The sequence below is a fragment of the Jaculus jaculus genome, chromosome 16, assembly GCF_020740685.1.
Source record: "Jaculus jaculus isolate mJacJac1 chromosome 16, mJacJac1.mat.Y.cur, whole genome shotgun sequence".
Taxonomy (NCBI): Eukaryota; Metazoa; Chordata; class Mammalia; order Rodentia; family Dipodidae; genus Jaculus; species Jaculus jaculus.
In genome coordinates, this window is record NC_059117.1 from 33,598,144 (window position 1) to 33,614,892 (window position 16,749).

Sequence of the window (16,749 nt, forward strand, 5' to 3'; positions counted from 1 at the left end):
CCAACAACCTGCTTCCTTCTGGAGACTGGAGAAGGAAGCAGAAAGGGGACATTTCTTTGAATTGTTTGGTGACTTAGTGCAAGTTTCAAGAGGTCAATAAATCCTGATGCTATGAGCTAACTCTACTGGTAAATAGTTAATTAATTTCTTAGACACTACAATATTTTTCTTGGTAAACAAAACACAGCATTGCCAGATAGGTCTTCCATTTAAGTAATAATATCTTAAATGCAATTATTTAAATATTACCACAAAACAGGGTCATATTTTGTTTAACTTAGACATTTAAAATGAAGATAAGATGTATATGTCTATACTTAAAAAGGGGGAAAAAATACAAATTAACTGGCCTAGTCTTTTATCTGTGTTTATTAATACCATTTAAAATATTACAAATAAATCAATTACATTTCATGCATTTAAAATGCAAGTCTAAAATGTTCCAGAGAAAGGCTTTTCATTTCAATGTGAAATATCCAAATTATTTCAACATGACAATGAACAATTAGTTTGCAGACTCTGCAAACATTTAAATGTAGCATCAGGAGTGTTGATTAACAGTTAACAACATTACCTTCAGGAAATACACAAAGGCCAAAGTTAGTCGAGTTTCACTTGGACAATTTATTTAATACATGGGTTTTGGCAGACCCAGTTATTATGAAATATAGGAGAACTCTCACTTTAACTATGCCTGAACTGCCAGCAAATGCAAATAAGTACATGCTCCATTAAATTAAATGTCATCCAACATTTATCAAATATTGTCTTAGTTACAGCTTGATACTTATCTAAATTCATATTCGAGCAAAACTAGGCCCCGAAAGTGCGTGTGTGGCTCTGCACCTCCAGAAATGAGTTCAAAAAACCTGCAGCTCAACAATAACTCTTAATATTTTCTTGTGACAAAAAAAAAAATCAAGTTTACTTCAATATATCTTCAAATATTTACTGGAAGTAATGTACAAGAAAAAATACTATACAAAATCGTCTCCTGGACAGCTGTAGTCACACACCCTCACATTCGTGGGGTTATGTTTAAGTGGCAACTAATCTAGAACGATTCTCCAGTTGTACAAACCATTAGGTTCAGATATATTTTACAAAGACTTTTTTTTATACTTTTTTCCCTATTTCTCTCTTTTGGCATTTAAACTACAGCCTCGTCTGAAATAGCTTCTTCACTCGAGTTTTAAATCACACACACACACACACACACACACACACTCACACACACACACAAAAAAGAAACTTTAACCCTAAAATCTTCAATGAATTGCAAGAATTTACAGAAATGAGTACTATACAAATGGAAGGCTGGACTAACAACAACAAAAAAAGATTGGAAGATTATGGTCTGGGATTGTGAAAAAACGAGGTAGAAAAAGACAAACACGAAGATAGTTAATCTGGTCTCACCGGAAAGGGGTATTTTTGCATAAGAAAAAGACGCCTACCCTCATCCCACCCCCCACCCCATAAGTTAAGTTAACGCAATCAAAATAACTTTGGGATCAATATTAGCAGTTCGGAGAGAAAAAGACGAACTCACTGGCAGAGGAAAAAGCGTCTAGAAAGGAAACTAGTAGATAGTAGCTTTTTTTTTCCGCCCCCTGCTCAGATTTGCAGTTCTAAAAAAAAAAAAAGAAAGAAAAGAAATTGTTTTAAAGATGAAAGACGGCTGCTGCAGCGATTCTCCAAGGCTCCCTTTGCTAAAAAAAATCTGCATCGGTTCCACCTCAGGGAACAAAGCGGAGGCCGGGCTGACTATGGAGGGCTAAACTCTGCAATCGGGGTCTAGGTCCAGCCAGACCGCCCCCCTATCCCCCCCCCCCTCCGGGGGGATTCTCCCGGCTCCCGCCGCCTGCTCAGCGGCCCAACCGGATGCTCCTGACCCCAGGAGCCCCAGGACGGTGGTTCTGGAACCGAGTCCTCGGCCTCACGAGCGTGGGTGGCCGGCCTGGCCTCCGGTGCCACCCTGCTCCCCAGTGCTCGGGCTCAAGCTTGGCTCAGCCGACGCGGAGGCCCTCGGCTCATCCCCGTCACACTCCCGAGGCCTCGGCCTTGTAAAAGTTTGGTCAACCTGGGGCTGGAGGAGCGAAGCCGGGGGCAGGTGCGGCTCGGCCAGCTTCGGCTCGGGGGTGTTGCACACAAGCAAAGCGAGAGGCGGGCGGGGGTGGGGGTGGGGGACAGTGATTTCCAGTTCCTTCCAAGTCCATATCCCTTTAACAAAGTTACGGCCGCGGGAAAGGCTACAGCAAGAGGGAGGGAGGACAGGAGACTGGGAGCAAGCAGGGTGCCACTGAAAGACAAGAGAGGAGAGAGAGAGAGAGAGAGAGAGACTGGATTTGAGGCCAGGACAGACCAGATCCAAGAGGACCCAGGTGGCAAGAGGTTGGGGAACAGGGCGCCCCGGGCCGCGCATCACTCCAAGCCATTTCGGTGGCCGGGCTCGGGGGGCTGCAGCAATTCTGGGGAGTGGCAGGGCGGGCTGCCCGCGGCGCTGTGCTCGCTGTCGGTGTCGCTGCCTTTCTTGCCGCCGCCGCCGGAGCCCGCCGAGCCTCCGCCGCCGCCGCCGCTGTGCGTCTTCACGTGCTTGCTGAGGTGGTCGCTGCGCATGAAGCGCTTGTTGCACACGGGGCACGCGAAGCGCTTCTCGCCGGTGTGGGTCCGCAGGTGCCGCTGCAGCTCGTCGGAGCGCGTGAAGCGCTTGCCGCAGAAGAGCCAGTTGCACACGAAGGGCCGCTCGCCCGTGTGCCAGCGCAGGTGCGCCTTCAGGTGAGACGTCTTGCCGTACACCTTGCCGCAGCCGGGGATGTGACAGCTGTGCAGACCCTTGCGTCGCAGGCTCGCCCCGGCCGGTCCCAGGCGCTCGGCCTCCTGGCAGTTGGGACAGTCGCAGGTGGCACGGCCGGAGTAGCGGCGGGCGGAGGAGCGCGGGGAGCCTCCGAGCGGCGCCGAGGGCCCGGCGCTCAGCATGGACCCGCCCGCGCCGGCCAGCGGCGACGGGGCAGAGTCGGGATAGGAACCGGGCAGCACGGGTTTGAAGCCGTCCATGAGATGCTGGCCGGCGGGGCTGAGCAGATGCGAGGAGGCGCCGCTGCTGAAGGCCGAGTGCCCGAGGCCCGAGTAATCCGAGTTGTAACCTCCCAGCGGCGAGTGCAGGGAGGTCTGCAGCCCCCCGGCCGCCGGGTGCAGGGAACCCGGCAGGGCGGCCGCGCCGTTCGGGTTCTGCACGTCGATCCAACCTGCGCCCACATCCCACCAGCTGGAGGCGCCCGCCGTGCCCACGTCGCCCGCGGCGCCCAGGCCCGGGTGCGAGGGTTTGAACCACGACTCGTACGGGTGCGCCATGCCCACGCGCGGGTAGATACCCTGCAGCCCGTCCACGGAGGCGTGCACCTTGGAGATGAACACCGGCTGGTGCGAGCCGTCCTGCGTGTGCGCCCCGGAGCCGCCGCCGCCGCCGCCTCCTCCTCCCCCGCCGCCTCCGCCGCCGGTGCCACCGCCGCCGCCGCCGCCTCCTCCTCCTCCTCCCCCCGACACTCCCGGGGCCGGGAACACCGAGTAGTCGTTGGCGAACGGCGAGCCCGAGGCGGCGGCGGCAGCGGCGGCCGCGGCGGCCGCGGCGGCGGCGCTGCTGGAGGTGAGCGAGAAGGCGCTGGAGCCCGGCGAGCCGCCGCAGCTGAACGAATCCGACACGAGCGCCGCTGCCGCCGCCGCTGCCGCCGCCGCCGCCGCCGCCGCCGAGGACGAGCCGCCGTTCCGGGAGCTCCCCGACACGCCGAAGCTCGAGAGACTCGAACCCACGACGTTGCAGCTGCCCGACGACGAGGACGACGTGCGTTTCCACGGGTGGAAGCCTTTGCCGAAGGAGGGCGAGCTGTCCGACAGGGACGACGGCGACGGGCTGGGGCTGCCGATCTTGTTGCAGGTAGCCGCGAGCATGGCCAGAGGAGTCGAACCCAACCTCGGTTCTTCCTGCGACCGGGAGGAGGGTGGGGGAGGGGAGGTGGGCAAGGGGCCGGTGGGGAGAGGAGGGGGGAGGTGGGAAGAGGGAGGAAAGAAATGTGCATCAGTCCCCCCGGTCGCCTCCAAAACGCACCCCCCCTCTCTCTCTCTCTCACACACACACACACCCTACTCCCCATCTGTCGCTGCAGCCACCGACTCACCTGGTACACCCCAACAACCCCGGCTCCCGCCCGGCTGCGTCCTACTCTAGGAGAGGGGACAACTTTGGCTGCCGGCGTCGTATTCCGGAGCCAGCAACGCGACTCTCACCGACGACCACACTTCTGTTGCACCCCAAGCCCCAGACACTTCCAAACAAACAGGCAAGCGTAAGGTCCAGGTTGGAAAGGAACTTTCCACGGGGAAGTCATTGGATGCCTTTTAGTATAGTTTGCCCCTGTAAACCCAGAGAGCGCTTGGAAAATCCTGTTCTGGTCTCCTCTCCCCCCCCCCACCCCACACACATACACAAAATAAAACTATCCTAGGTCTCTCTTCTAGGCCAAAAGTGGGGTGGTCAAAATGTAGCCCTTGATTGCTCTTCTATTTTATTTTATTTTTTCAAAGTATATCTATCATAGTAGAAACGACACGAGTTCAACACACCTACCTGCAACACGAGGCGGGCTGCGGGATATATATCTATATATTTTTTTTAAGGGGAAATAATCAGTTATTTAGCTTGCCCAAGAGGAAGGAGAAACTCGCTCTCTCTTTATTCCTGAAATCGTCGCCTAGAAAAAATGGGCTGCGCACAGGTCTCCCAGGCAGGGAGCTGCCGAGCTCTCCGAGGTGGCTGGTCTCAATGCCCTTCCAACCTTTTCCCGTGCTGAAAAAGTGGCTCGGCACCCCCCCCCCCCCGCTTCCCCCCTCTTTCTTTTCTCCAAACTCACTTGTATTTAAGAAAAAAAAAAAAAGTGGGGGGAGCTCTCAATAGAGAGACTGATAGCCCGTGGCCTGGCCCGGGCGACTTTAACCCCCTCCGATCGGCAATAAAAGGAAACTAATTAAACCAGCAAGAGAAAATCCTGAGACTCACCCCCAGAAGTGAAGTTGCCATCACACAAAAGTGCCCTCCTCCTCCTCCTCTCAGAGGATCTTTTTTATATTGATAAATCAGAGGCAGTGTTTTTTTTAGAGGTGTGCAATACAATGATCAGTTCCGCCCATTCCACCACAATTGTAGCTCCCTCTCCGGCTTTGAAGTGCCGCGGAGGCGCGGCCAGCCAATCTGCGGCCTCGCCGGGCCGCGCCGCGCGCGCGCCGTGAGGTCATCGCAGCCGCCGCCGCCGGCCCGGGGCGGGGAGGGCGGATGGGGGCGCGCGCGCGCGTGCGTGTGTGTGTGTGTGTGCGCGCGCGCGCGTGGGGACGGAGCCCGCGGCTCCGGGCCGTGCACACACTGGGGAGAGGGGGGAGGGGGAGGGTGACCGTGTCAGAGTGACAGTGTGGAAAGGAAGGGAAGGGCCCGAGCAAGTGCGGAAAAAGGGGGAAGGTGTCGTCGGTGACAGGGTAGCTGCGAGAGCGACAAAAGGGAGTGGAGGGACCGGGCGGTAAAATGTTGGCGGAGGTGTTAGGGTGCTGTCATGTATCCGGGCGCCGCGAGCCTAGGGAGCGCGCAGGGACGGCGCGGTAAGGCGGGAGGGGGGCGAGGGGGCGCGTTTGGGGTGGTTGTGGTTGGAGAGGGTGGTGCGCGCACCCGGCTGGGGGTGGCGGATGGGGACAATACCGCAGAGTGTGCGTGCGCCGGTGATTGCAGATGGAGTGCGCGGAGCTGGCTGCGAAGTTGAATGAGGCTGGGCAAATAAATCTTTCCAAACGCCACCACCCTCACCAACTTCTTCCTAGTACCTAAGAAAATAGAGTGACTTTTTTCTTCTTTTTTTCTTAGTTTCCTAGACTCTTGTCAGTAGACTTCCGAAGAAAAGCTTGATACTTACCTTCCCTTCCTGACGCTCCAGCCAAGTAGAAAGACTGGAAGGCGGAAAGGGACTTTGGGGGTGAGGTGAGGCGGCTGTGCGCCTGCGCCCAGGAGTCGTTACTTTGATGTGGTCTCCAACCAACCCTCTCTCCCCCCCACCACCCCCACCCCCGCCTGCCCGAGATGAGATGCTGCTTTGGAACCGCACGTCTCACTCTAGGAGGTGTGTTTGTCCCTGGCGTGGAATAAATTTACAAAAGGATTAGATAGAGAAGAGAGTAAGAAGTTGCTTTTTCATTGGATGAAAAATTGTGGAGCATTTTACCCAATTTAGAAGTTTTCCCAAGAAACCCCACTGCGCCTTCCTGAGGGGGGGAAAAATCAGGCTGACTGTAATCTGTGGGTTCTTTTATGCATGAAAAGAGAAGCTTATGACAAACCGTGGGCCACACTTATGGAAGCGTCTGTGGTGTGGGCCCGCGATCTGTGAGCGTGCTCGTGGTAGTGTGGACACTTCAAATTCTGTGGATTTTGGTTACTTGCTTGCCATTTTTGCCTTAAAATGTCTTCAGAATTGTCATTTTTTTCCTACCCCACAAGGGAACTTCTTAAATCACTTAAAAAGGCCCACATCACTGTGGATTTTTTTTGTAATCCAGTTCTTGTAGCCCTGTTAAATATTCATACCTTCAAATCACAGCTATTCATATTCTACCCAGTTTAAAGACTCTACGAAGTCTAATTTTTAAGGTGAAGTTGATTAAAATGTGACTATGTCTGAGAGCCATTTTGTTTTGACTTGGGAAACATGGTTTTGTTGCTGTCCTCAAGTGTGGCTTCTGAAGATGTTAAAAAAACAATCCTCCGGGGGTTTGCAGAACTACAAGTCAGGCTGTCTCACTTGTGAAAATTTCACTGGGCAAAGTTGAGGCTGGTGGTGGTGGTGCAAGAGTTTCTCACCCTTTTTTGCATGTGCGGATATTGACTGCACATCATATCTATTGATTAAGGGGGTAAGGAGCCCGCTCATACTCTGAAGTGAGTGTGAAGTAAATTAATGAACTGCTTTCTTTCTCTGAAGGCGGACGCTTACCATAAATGTCCTGTTTCTCCCAGCAAGCCGCTGTGAATGATTTTAGCCTGTTGAGAAGGCGTGACAGGCCAGCCCAGAAGGAGGAAGGGGTGGGGGAAGGAGGGAACTCCGTTTAACAAATAAAAGAGAATTAACTTCATTGCTTTGGTCTCCCTTCTATAATGATATTCATTTTAAGGACCTAATATACACTTGTTCAAATTTGGGGTTTAACTCTAATCAATACCGTCATCCTCAAAGGTGGAGGGAAAAGCTTTGAAAGAAGACTACTTTCTATGAATAGTTATTTTATCTTTTTATCCTCCTATCTCCTGGAAGGAAAAGAGGCAGCACTATTAAAAAGTTAAATGCTGAGTCTGAGTAAACAGAGGCGTTAACCACTGTTTCTTCAAAAACGCCAGGAATTAGAAAAACTCAGCATCATGTGACTGTAGCTTTCAGCAACCTAATTCTAAGATTTTTTTCTCATTTATATAAATTCACTTTACAATCACATGTCATTCTTCCTATGACAACAAGTCACAATGTTGGTGTGGATTTAATGAAAACACTGGATTCTTCTATTTGCATAAGGTTGCTGCATTTGGAGATTCTCAAAGGGTTGGCATGCACAGCTTTCTACATCAGAAAAATGTATGTGAATGTGTCACTAATATACAGCATATGTACACACACACACACACACACACACACACATTCCATTTACACTCATTATAAAAGTGAAGGGGTTGTTTCACAGTAGCATTAGCCAAAGCAATTTTTGTTCCCTGTGCCATTTCCTTTCTGTTCCCTCCCCTAAAACAAATGATTAGTGTTTGTGTCATAAGGAATCAAACAACAACTACAAAGAAAAGCTAACCAAAAATTAAAAGTACTTGCTTCTGGTTCAATGGTAGTTCTTTGGAGCTATGATCCAACCATACCTGAGTCCTACCCCACAGGAGAGAACGACTATAGGCCAAGGAAGACACAACCAGCCTGGTGACCCAGGTCCTAGTAGAGTTCTGTTGACTTGTTATGATTCTGATCATTGCTCTGAAGGATTGTATTGACACACTACAGATGTTTGGAGAGAAAGGAGAGGAAAAATAGAAAGTGTAGGTTGCCTAACATCAATTAAAACTTTCCTCACCCCATGTGAAGTTGAATATGCCAGCAGGGAGAGGGGTAGATGGATATTGTGCTGTTTCTTGCAAACCTGTGGGATGCACTATCAATAAAGTGAAAATCTATTAGCATTCTGTATGCATCTGCGGCATAAATTTCATTTGAATTTCAAATTTAATAAACCAGGAGGTTTTTAATCATCCCTGGTTTTATTTGTTTGATATTAACATGCTTATTGACCAGGTCTGGTGACCAGTTTGATCATTACAGGACAGCAAAAAGTTAATTAAAACGACCACAGCCCCTTAATCATATCATCTGTCTCATCCATGTCGCTCTCTTTATTACTGGTGATGATGGATAGTCTCCCAGATTAATTTCTCTGTTTCTTCGATTTGGACAACAGCTTTTGGGACCTAATTTACATCCCGGGGATAACTTGCTCAAGTGCATCTAACACCTTGCAGCTCCGATCTTCTACATCAGCACCTCCTGAGATAGGGCAGAGAAAGGGACGGTCTTTTTTTTTTTTTTTTTTTTTTTTTTTTTTTCTGCTTCTGCAGGCGGGTCTCAAGACTAATCCGGAGCTTCTGGATTCCACAACCAAGCAGAAGGTCCTAAAAGCGAATCAGAGGCCTCGATGTCTGCTTTTCCTTTTGGGGCGGCGGAGGGGTTGGGGAAGGGGGGTAAACTATGCCTGGCTGTTTGATTAATAGATTAAAATGTGTAGATGTAGCCACAAGCAAATAAACCCATTTGTAACCATTAAATACAATTAAGGATTTATAGTAGAAAACATCAAAGTTATCCAGGCTTTCAACTGTCCGGCTGCGCATTTACCACCGTACAAGGCGCTAAAGGAGAAAGAAAAAGAAAAGGAAAAAAGGCTATGGCGGGGGGCGGGGGGGAGGTCGCAAGGGGGGGATACGCAGACACTGGAGCGCGCACCTCTGCTGGATACCGAGAAGCCGCCAGTGAGCATCTTGCTTGGCAGTGCTTTGGCAAGGACTCGCCAGCTCTGCGGACTGACCCGCGGGGGCCCGCCGGGAGCCAGGGGACGCGGTGCCAGCGATGCGAGCCTGGCAGGCGTCTCTCCTAAGATGGGGAGGCGACAATCACCCTAGCTCGGGTGCGGGCACCTAGCACGGGGACTCGCTGGCTACTACATAAAAGCCTGAGGGGGGACTGCTAGGGAGCCGGCGGCTGCGGGAGGAGCGGGCAGAGCCAGGTTCTGGGGGGAGGCAGTGGGGAGTGTACTCTCTCCCAGCACTGTGGTCAAAGTTTCTTTCCTGTTGCAAAGGTAACCTGGCCAGGCGTGGACCTGTGGGTTCCTGAGGAGGTTGGGGGGTGGGGAGGGGGGAGGCGGGAGACTCCAAGTCCCATCCCTGCTTTCTGGTGGTTTCAATAAGAAGTTGCCTAACATTTCCTGAGAAGGGAGGTCATAAAAGCCGCTCGCTGGTGGCAGATTGTTGAGCCGTAGGTGGGAAGGGATCAGTCGGCTAGAGCTGAGAGGGGGGCCGTATTTTCCTGATTGGAAAATGGGAACTTCCAAGCTGAACAATAGCCCCTATTAGCGAGGCTATTCGGTTTCAACTGTCCGGCCACATTTACAGCCAAGTCCCTGCTTTCCTGGCACTGCGTAATTGGAGGCATTTGTTGACCACAGAGAAGACACACAGTGACTCTAGAGCTCCTCGCCTGGGAGCCCTTGTGGATGCAAAGCACTGTTTTTTGAATAAATGAAAGAGGGTCCCTTTCTTCCCCCCCCCCACCTCTTTCTCAACACACTCGATATTTTTTCTTTCATTATTCTTTAATATTTACCTTTGTCCTATCTTATGCTTCAAAAACATTCCAAAGTTAGGAACAGTTTAATTAAAAGACATTTACCCATCTAACCAAGAGTATTATGAGCTTTGATTTCCTTTGGCTGGGTAATGTAAATCTCATATATTTAGAAGACAAGGACTTTGCCCATTATCAAACAATCGTCTTAGGAGTAGTTTCCGGCATATATGGGAAAAAAATAAAAATATATATTTATCAGAATAATTATTCAAAATCCCCAATGTATGTGTATAGCCTGTGTTAAGGAAGAAAACAAGCCACATTTTCCTTTTCAATATCTTCATGCATCATCTGATCTTTGGATTGTGCTCATGTGGCCTTGTGCTAGCTCCCAGGCAAACACTCTGTGGCATACTCCATGTTCCTCCTTCCCAGCCTACTGGTGAATTGATAATTAATCCTATCGCACTTTTTTTTAACTTCTCCTCATCATGAATATGAAGGAAACGCATATATAGAGAGAGTTTGAGCAAAGGAAGTGAATGGTGTGTATGTGCTTTTGTTGAGCAAGAGGAAAGAAAAAAAAAAGAAGCTTAGACCTTCAGGCGACTCTGTCTGATTTTTTATTTTTAATCTGTAATAGATTTGTTTGGGCTGTTTTCTCTTTTGGTATTATATATTAGTTTCTCACAGCTAACATGCAGAGTTAAAAACTACTAAATTCTTACCCTCAGCACTATTGATTTCTTTTCATTCTGTTCTGTGTGAGAAGAGGCTCCTCTCAGCGCACCCGCCACCATCTCCACCAGACGGTTGACAATTGCAATCGCAGTTTCGGGAAGATAAATGTTACTTTGGGAATTGTGTTTAATTACAAATAATCTAGGAGCTGTTCTGGGTCCCTGGCCTTAACCACACATGTGTTCAAATCACTGTACAAGGTATACAAATGGGTGATGTTTGTGAACGGGGTGTCAGCTTACTTTCTAAAACCATGAGACAAACTAGGATGCTCACGTTTGGGGTTCCTCATTAGGTCCTGAGAGATAACACCAGGCATTCCAAACACCGACAAAATCACAGGGGTCTCAGACTACTTGAAAGCCCAAGGTGGGGGGAAGGAATGTTCACCGGAGTTTACTTTCAGGTAAATCTCAGTGACATGAAATCCCCAAATCCAGCCATTCTTTGAGCTCGCAAAATCCATTGCAAAAATACAGTTGTATAGAGAATATTTCTGAGTTCACATAGGTGGGCCTTCTTCACAGAGAATTGTTTTTCTGCAGGAAGTTCTATGTGTTTCTTCAGAAATCACTCAGTTGTTTTTTTTTTTTTTTTACAGTTCCTCTTAGAACTCAGCAGCTATCTTTGTGTGTGTGTGTGTGTGTGTGTGTGTGTGTGTGTTTCTTTGCTTACATGTCAGCTCAATTAACGTTGTTTGTGTGTGTGCCCCCCCCCCTTTTTTCTAATAGTCTTATTAGCAAGAAAAAAGGTGGTGAACAGGTTACTCTCTTAACCTGACCTGGCTCTCGGAGTAAGACGAGCAGCACTGAACAGATGTCCCCATTTACGCCCTTCTTTTCCCACATGCCCGCTGGATATTGCAGCGCGCAGGAAGCTCGCTTCAAACCTGGCCCATTTCAGGCCATAATGGCCACGTTATTTCGGCCCAGTGAACACGAACAAAATCGCGTGCTTTAGAATCATTCGACTCTGAGTCCAGGAAAAGCAGGGGGTGTGGTGGCAGTGGGGGTGGCTAGGGAGGGTTGTGGACGGGGTGGGGGAGAGATTTCATCTCGGATCGCAGGAAGAGAACTTGCTCAAAAGAATTTTTCCCCAGCAAATATAGTATAATTTACAGCGCAACTTAATAATCCGAGGGGCAATGCAAAAGCCCTTTGCGTTGTAAACCGCTTCTAATTACCTGCCAGAGCAATTAGCTGACTATCACGAAGAAATTAGATCGCTCAATGTAGCATAAATAATGCGAATAATTTTGTAAGAAGAATGGAAAGCGAGACCTGGTGTTTCTTTATAAGGAAATAACACCTCGTACTGTACGAGCCCTCCATGAACACATATTAATGTCGAGGCACGCATGGCAATGAGTCCAAGCAGAGCCCTCTGGCTGTGGTTCAGCACTTCTCCCCTTTACGTATGCGGGGTGAAAGTCGGTTTCCAGGCGTTCGATCTCCAGCCTTCCAGCTCACAGTAATTAACACATAGAGACTTCAATGGGAAAACCTGTTTTCCAGATGATTTTTACAATGCAGTTTATGTCTCATTTGGCAGTTTAAAAAGCTGGAGTTTTTTCCTGGCTCCATCTCTACTATCATCTGTTGATCATATTTTGCTCAGAACATTGAATCCCAACCAAAACTTCGGCACACAGGCTTCCATTGGCTTGTATCTTAAGCGAGCATGGCAAAAGCCACCTTGCAAGATACGAGGGCCAAGAATTCTGGTGAAGAGGTTGCTGTGCTAGCTTTCTCTAGTGCCCTGGTGAGGGCGATTGAAATGTTGGCTGCGAGCTTCACTGTAACATTTATTAAAAATCTACTGCCGTCATGTATCATAGTAGTCCATTTCTCCTTCTGGGTCTATCTATAGGAAGGCTCAGATGAGTGAGTTCACACATTTCTTAGAAATCAAGAGTGAAGCTAAAATATAATTTGGGAGGAAAGCTGACAGTGCAATAGAGTGTCTGAAAATACCATCAAGCTCTTTGAAATTTACTAGGTATGTAAATTACAAATGAGAATGCAGCTTCAAAAGCTATTTAGAAAGAGTATGGCTGCCAGCACCTACACACACACACACACACACACACACACACACGCTGTTGTTTGCAACTCCACAGCTTTCTGTTGTCACCATCTGAAGAGAGCCAAGAGTGCCCTTTTTTCGTGGTAAACGAGGTACTAACGCATTTGGGTCATATCAGCCCGAGATAGATGTCAGACTGGACGTCTGTCTCTGTCTCAGTAGCAGGTGTCTGAGACCGTAGTTGTGCTTGGTGTTCACAGGGTCTGACCCGGTGAGACCCGCTGCCCTACAGAGTTGATGCTCCCTAAGCACTCCCCACCTCCAGCCCATCCCAATGTCCTGTCACAGGTCACTCTCAGAACCTTTCACTACTGCATTTTGTGGGTGTTGCAGGGTTTAGCAATGGTCTTGGCCTGTAGGACTTCCAGATGGAAACTGAAGAAATCGAAGTGACTTCTTTTTTTAATTAAATTGAGTTAGTTTTGTTTATGGCATCAGGTCTATGCAGTCCACCGCCCTCCTTAGACAGGCACTGGTCACCTTAGGTGCTTTTTCTCTTGAACTCAGTGCTGTTGGGCTGAGAGGCAGGGCAAATGCTTACAGAGAAAGGGAGCTGCTTTACAGATACCATCCCCAAGGTAAAAGGTGTTGGGAATAAAAGTATCCACGTCAACTCCTGGACACGTAGGAAATCGTGGCTTCATCACTGGACTCAAGGGCACATCGCAACATCGTTCACAGTACTCAGTGCCAAATACTCTTTTCCAGTTCCAGACAAAAATGTGGATCTAGACTGAACAGTTATACATTTTCACTGAAGGCTCAACAAGCACTAAGTTAAGGATTTAGCAGTGCTTGCTTTGCAAGAGGAAATAAGACTCAGACTTGCTTATGAATTCTCAAAAAGTAATAACTGCTTAGATAATTTCCACGATAATCCTGAAGCTATCATTTCAAGTTGAATTCTGATACTAAGCTTATATTATCATTATTATTATTATTATTATTATCATCCCCGGCACTTTAAATCACCCCTTCACCAACATTAGCCAAGAAAATTCTCCATCTCAAATGACCAGGATCCTGCTGGCCACCAAAGGCGTCTGCCCCATTTTAATTCAAAACAAGGAGCTGAGGTACCCGACTTAAGGCTAGGGTGGAAGGGGTACAGAACAGGATCAGACTTTTTCTTCTTGCAATGCCTCCACTTAAAGGGCCATAGCCAATGTCATTCCTCTTTCTGACTCCTTTGTCCTTAGTAAAATGAACCATTCTTTAAAAATGTTCCCTCCTTTTTGGAGGAGGAGGACATTCCTTAAGGTAAAAGAAATAAATTGAATTGATTATTGTCATGACTGTAATTGCTCTAAAAACATTTTCCAGTGGGGCTTCATAAGGCAAACACATTGGTCTTTGATCAGCGCTGAAGAAAGCAAACATTTGAAGAACCCAAACCCATGGCTTGTGAGTCTACATTTGGCATTTACAGCCTCAAGTGGAGTGCCCATTACTTTCCAAAGGGCAGCTATTAAGGACTGAAATCTCTCTAGTTTTTCCTGTAGATGGTGCTTCAATGGTATCTAACCTGAGCAAACCCCGTCCCATGTGAAGTTGGGGGTGGAGGGAGTTGCTATCAACCAAAAATGCGTCTGCAACTGCTGTCGGTATAAAATATGGCCAGAACTAATGATTACTTTTCTGCTTGGTACAAGAGGTCCTGTACGCTTAGAGAACAAGAAAAAGAAAAGTGATTTCTAGGGTTTGGGTACACATATGAAACAACCCTAAGAAGAACCCTAAATCGTCAGCCAACATCAGATCAAATGATGACAATTTTTAAGCTGAAAGACACCTGCAGTATTGATTTCATTGATTAATATTAGGACATGCAGAATAATATTGTGTTCCATTTTAGCAAGTTAGTCGACTTTCTCAAATGTACCTGAAATGGATTAATTAATATATGGTATTTAAAACTTCAAAATCAGCCTTGGATGTTCACAGATACTTTTATTAGGCAACCTTCCCCCCCCCCTTTTTTTTCCTAACCAAGAGATACTTTTTCTTAGCAGCGACGATCAGAACTTAGCTTCCTCAGCCAAGACACAAGAACAGAAATTCCAAAACAGTTAGTAACGGGTGGGGAAAATTGTAGGGTTAGACGTCTGCGGAAGGAGATTCCAACTCCTTGCTGACTTTAAAAAGACCTGGGGACGCCTCTGTGCAGAGCTCAGTCAGATCGGAAAAAAACTTGAGGATCAAGTAAGCATATCAAAAAGCACAGGCTCTGCGCGTCCCCTCCCCCCCGGGTTCATGCTGGGCACTCTGAGACCCATTGAGGACACCCCAAATATCGGGAGCCCTGCACGGTCAACTGTCTCGGGATTTCCGTTCCTCGCCTGCTGTGGGACTGTATTACCATACGGATTCACCCACGATCTGGCTGGTCTGTTTCCTGGTTATGACCACATAAGAAACGAGGCAGGAAAAAGGATCCCAAAACACAAGCCAGGCGAAGCCCGGCTGGGGACACAAGGAGGAAGACGGCACGTTGCCCTGCACATCCAGCGCCCAGGGTGACCCTCGCTCGGTTTCCCGGGGCTGTCGCATCCTAAGCAAGCAAAGACACGGAGACACCATGTTCTGGTGGCGGGGGTGGGGGGGGGAGGGGCGAGGGAAAACTAGTGTCCTATGTGAGCGGTGGGCCACCTAGGGGTACCAATCAGAGGGACGTGTGACAGCTCCAGACTAGGGGTCCGTCGGGTTTCCCCGGCCTCCTCTCCAGAGTCGGGAGAGAGAGGGGGGGGGGGGGAGTGTGCGTGTGTGTGTGTTGAGATGGGGTGGGGTTGGGGAGATCTCCTCCAACTCCGCCCCAGACTCTTCTCGTCCCCAGTAGTCACAATATTTGCAGTCCCTTTTCTGGTTTGCTGGCCAACTCCTCCCTTCCGCAGCTCTTCTTCCCCACGCCCATGCCCGGGTCCTCGGGGCTCGCCGCCCGCTCCGCCGGAGGGCACACACAGGCACGCTCGTCCCATCCCTCCCTCGCTCGCTCGCCTGGGGCCCGGGGCTGCGGCGGCTGCTGGAGGCGGAGGCGGAGGGAGGCGCGCGTCCCGGGGCTCCGCTGCGGCCGGCCCGGCCCCGCCCCGACCCTCCCTCGGGTCCTCCCCTCCGCTTAGCCGCGCTCTCCCGCCGCGCTCCGCCCGGGGCCGCTGGCCTCCGCTGGCCTTCCCCGGCTCCCGCCAAGGGGTCGAGGAGCTACCCCGCCCCGGGGTGGTGGGTGGTTTTTGCACCGACTTCCAGGCGGGTCACCAAAACAACAACAAAAAATAAATAAATAAAATAGAATAACACTTTCCACCGACCGGGCTGGCCCCCCTCCGTACACACCGCGGTCCTCAGCCGCCCGCCCCGCTCCTCCTCTTTCCCCTCCCCGTCCCTCCCTCTGGTCCTCCCCCCAGAAGCCTTGCACACCCCGCGGGCGGGGAAGGTGCCGCCCTCGGGGCGGACAAAGGGGCCGGGCCGGGCGGGCGGGGGGGGACTGCGGCCGGCACGCGCGGCCGCGGGAGGGTCCCGCCGCGCCCCGGGCCGCCCACCTCACACCTGCTGCGCAGCCCGTGCGGCCCCGCGCCCAGGAGGTGGGGTGGGGTGGGCTGGTGCGGTCGGGTCAGGCGACCTGGGACCTCCCTGGTCCTGGCCATAGCTGATCCTGCAGTCTAAACCCCCGCCCATCCATTCCCCGGGGTCTTGATTGGGCTCTAACGCTCCTTCAGAAAATTGATAGAATCGTGTTGACTCTACGGAAATCTCTCCAAGAGCGAGTTGCCCCACAGGGTGCTGGGATCCATCCCTGCGGTTTCTTACTTCAGTTTTTGGGGCATCGCCTGCTCGCGCGCATCTCTCGCATCCTCAGGCGGTTGCAGATGGGGCTGAGCCGGGTACCACACTTTGAGCATCAAATCTGTGCTGTTCTTTCTCCATCGCCCTGCAGCGTGGAGCTGGCCATTATCCTTCGGCGGCTTGTGCCCTGGTCGCCACGGTAGTTACCTTGTTTAAAGGCTGACTC

General features: G+C 50.1%; 1 protein-coding gene across 2 annotated transcripts; it reads right to left on the minus strand.

Moving 5' to 3' along the window:
• Positions 1-351: 351 nt before the first annotated feature.
• Sp8 (Sp8 transcription factor) lies at positions 352-5,180 on the minus strand. Of its 2 annotated transcripts, none has more exons than XM_045136058.1 (3): positions 5,054-5,180; positions 3,598-3,981; positions 352-3,435 (listed from the first exon to the last, which is right to left on the minus strand). In XM_045136058.1, exons 1-3 carry the CDS (start codon positions 5,072-5,074, stop codon positions 2,425-2,427), a joined length of 1,416 nt encoding a protein of 471 aa, XP_044991993.1. In that variant the 5' UTR covers positions 5,075-5,180; the 3' UTR covers positions 352-2,424. The 2 variants fall into 2 exon arrangements, with proteins under 2 accessions (XP_044991993.1, XP_044991992.1); XM_045136057.1 differs by having other exon boundaries at positions 352-3,473; positions 3,522-3,981.
• Positions 5,181-16,749: the final 11,569 nt, after the last annotated feature.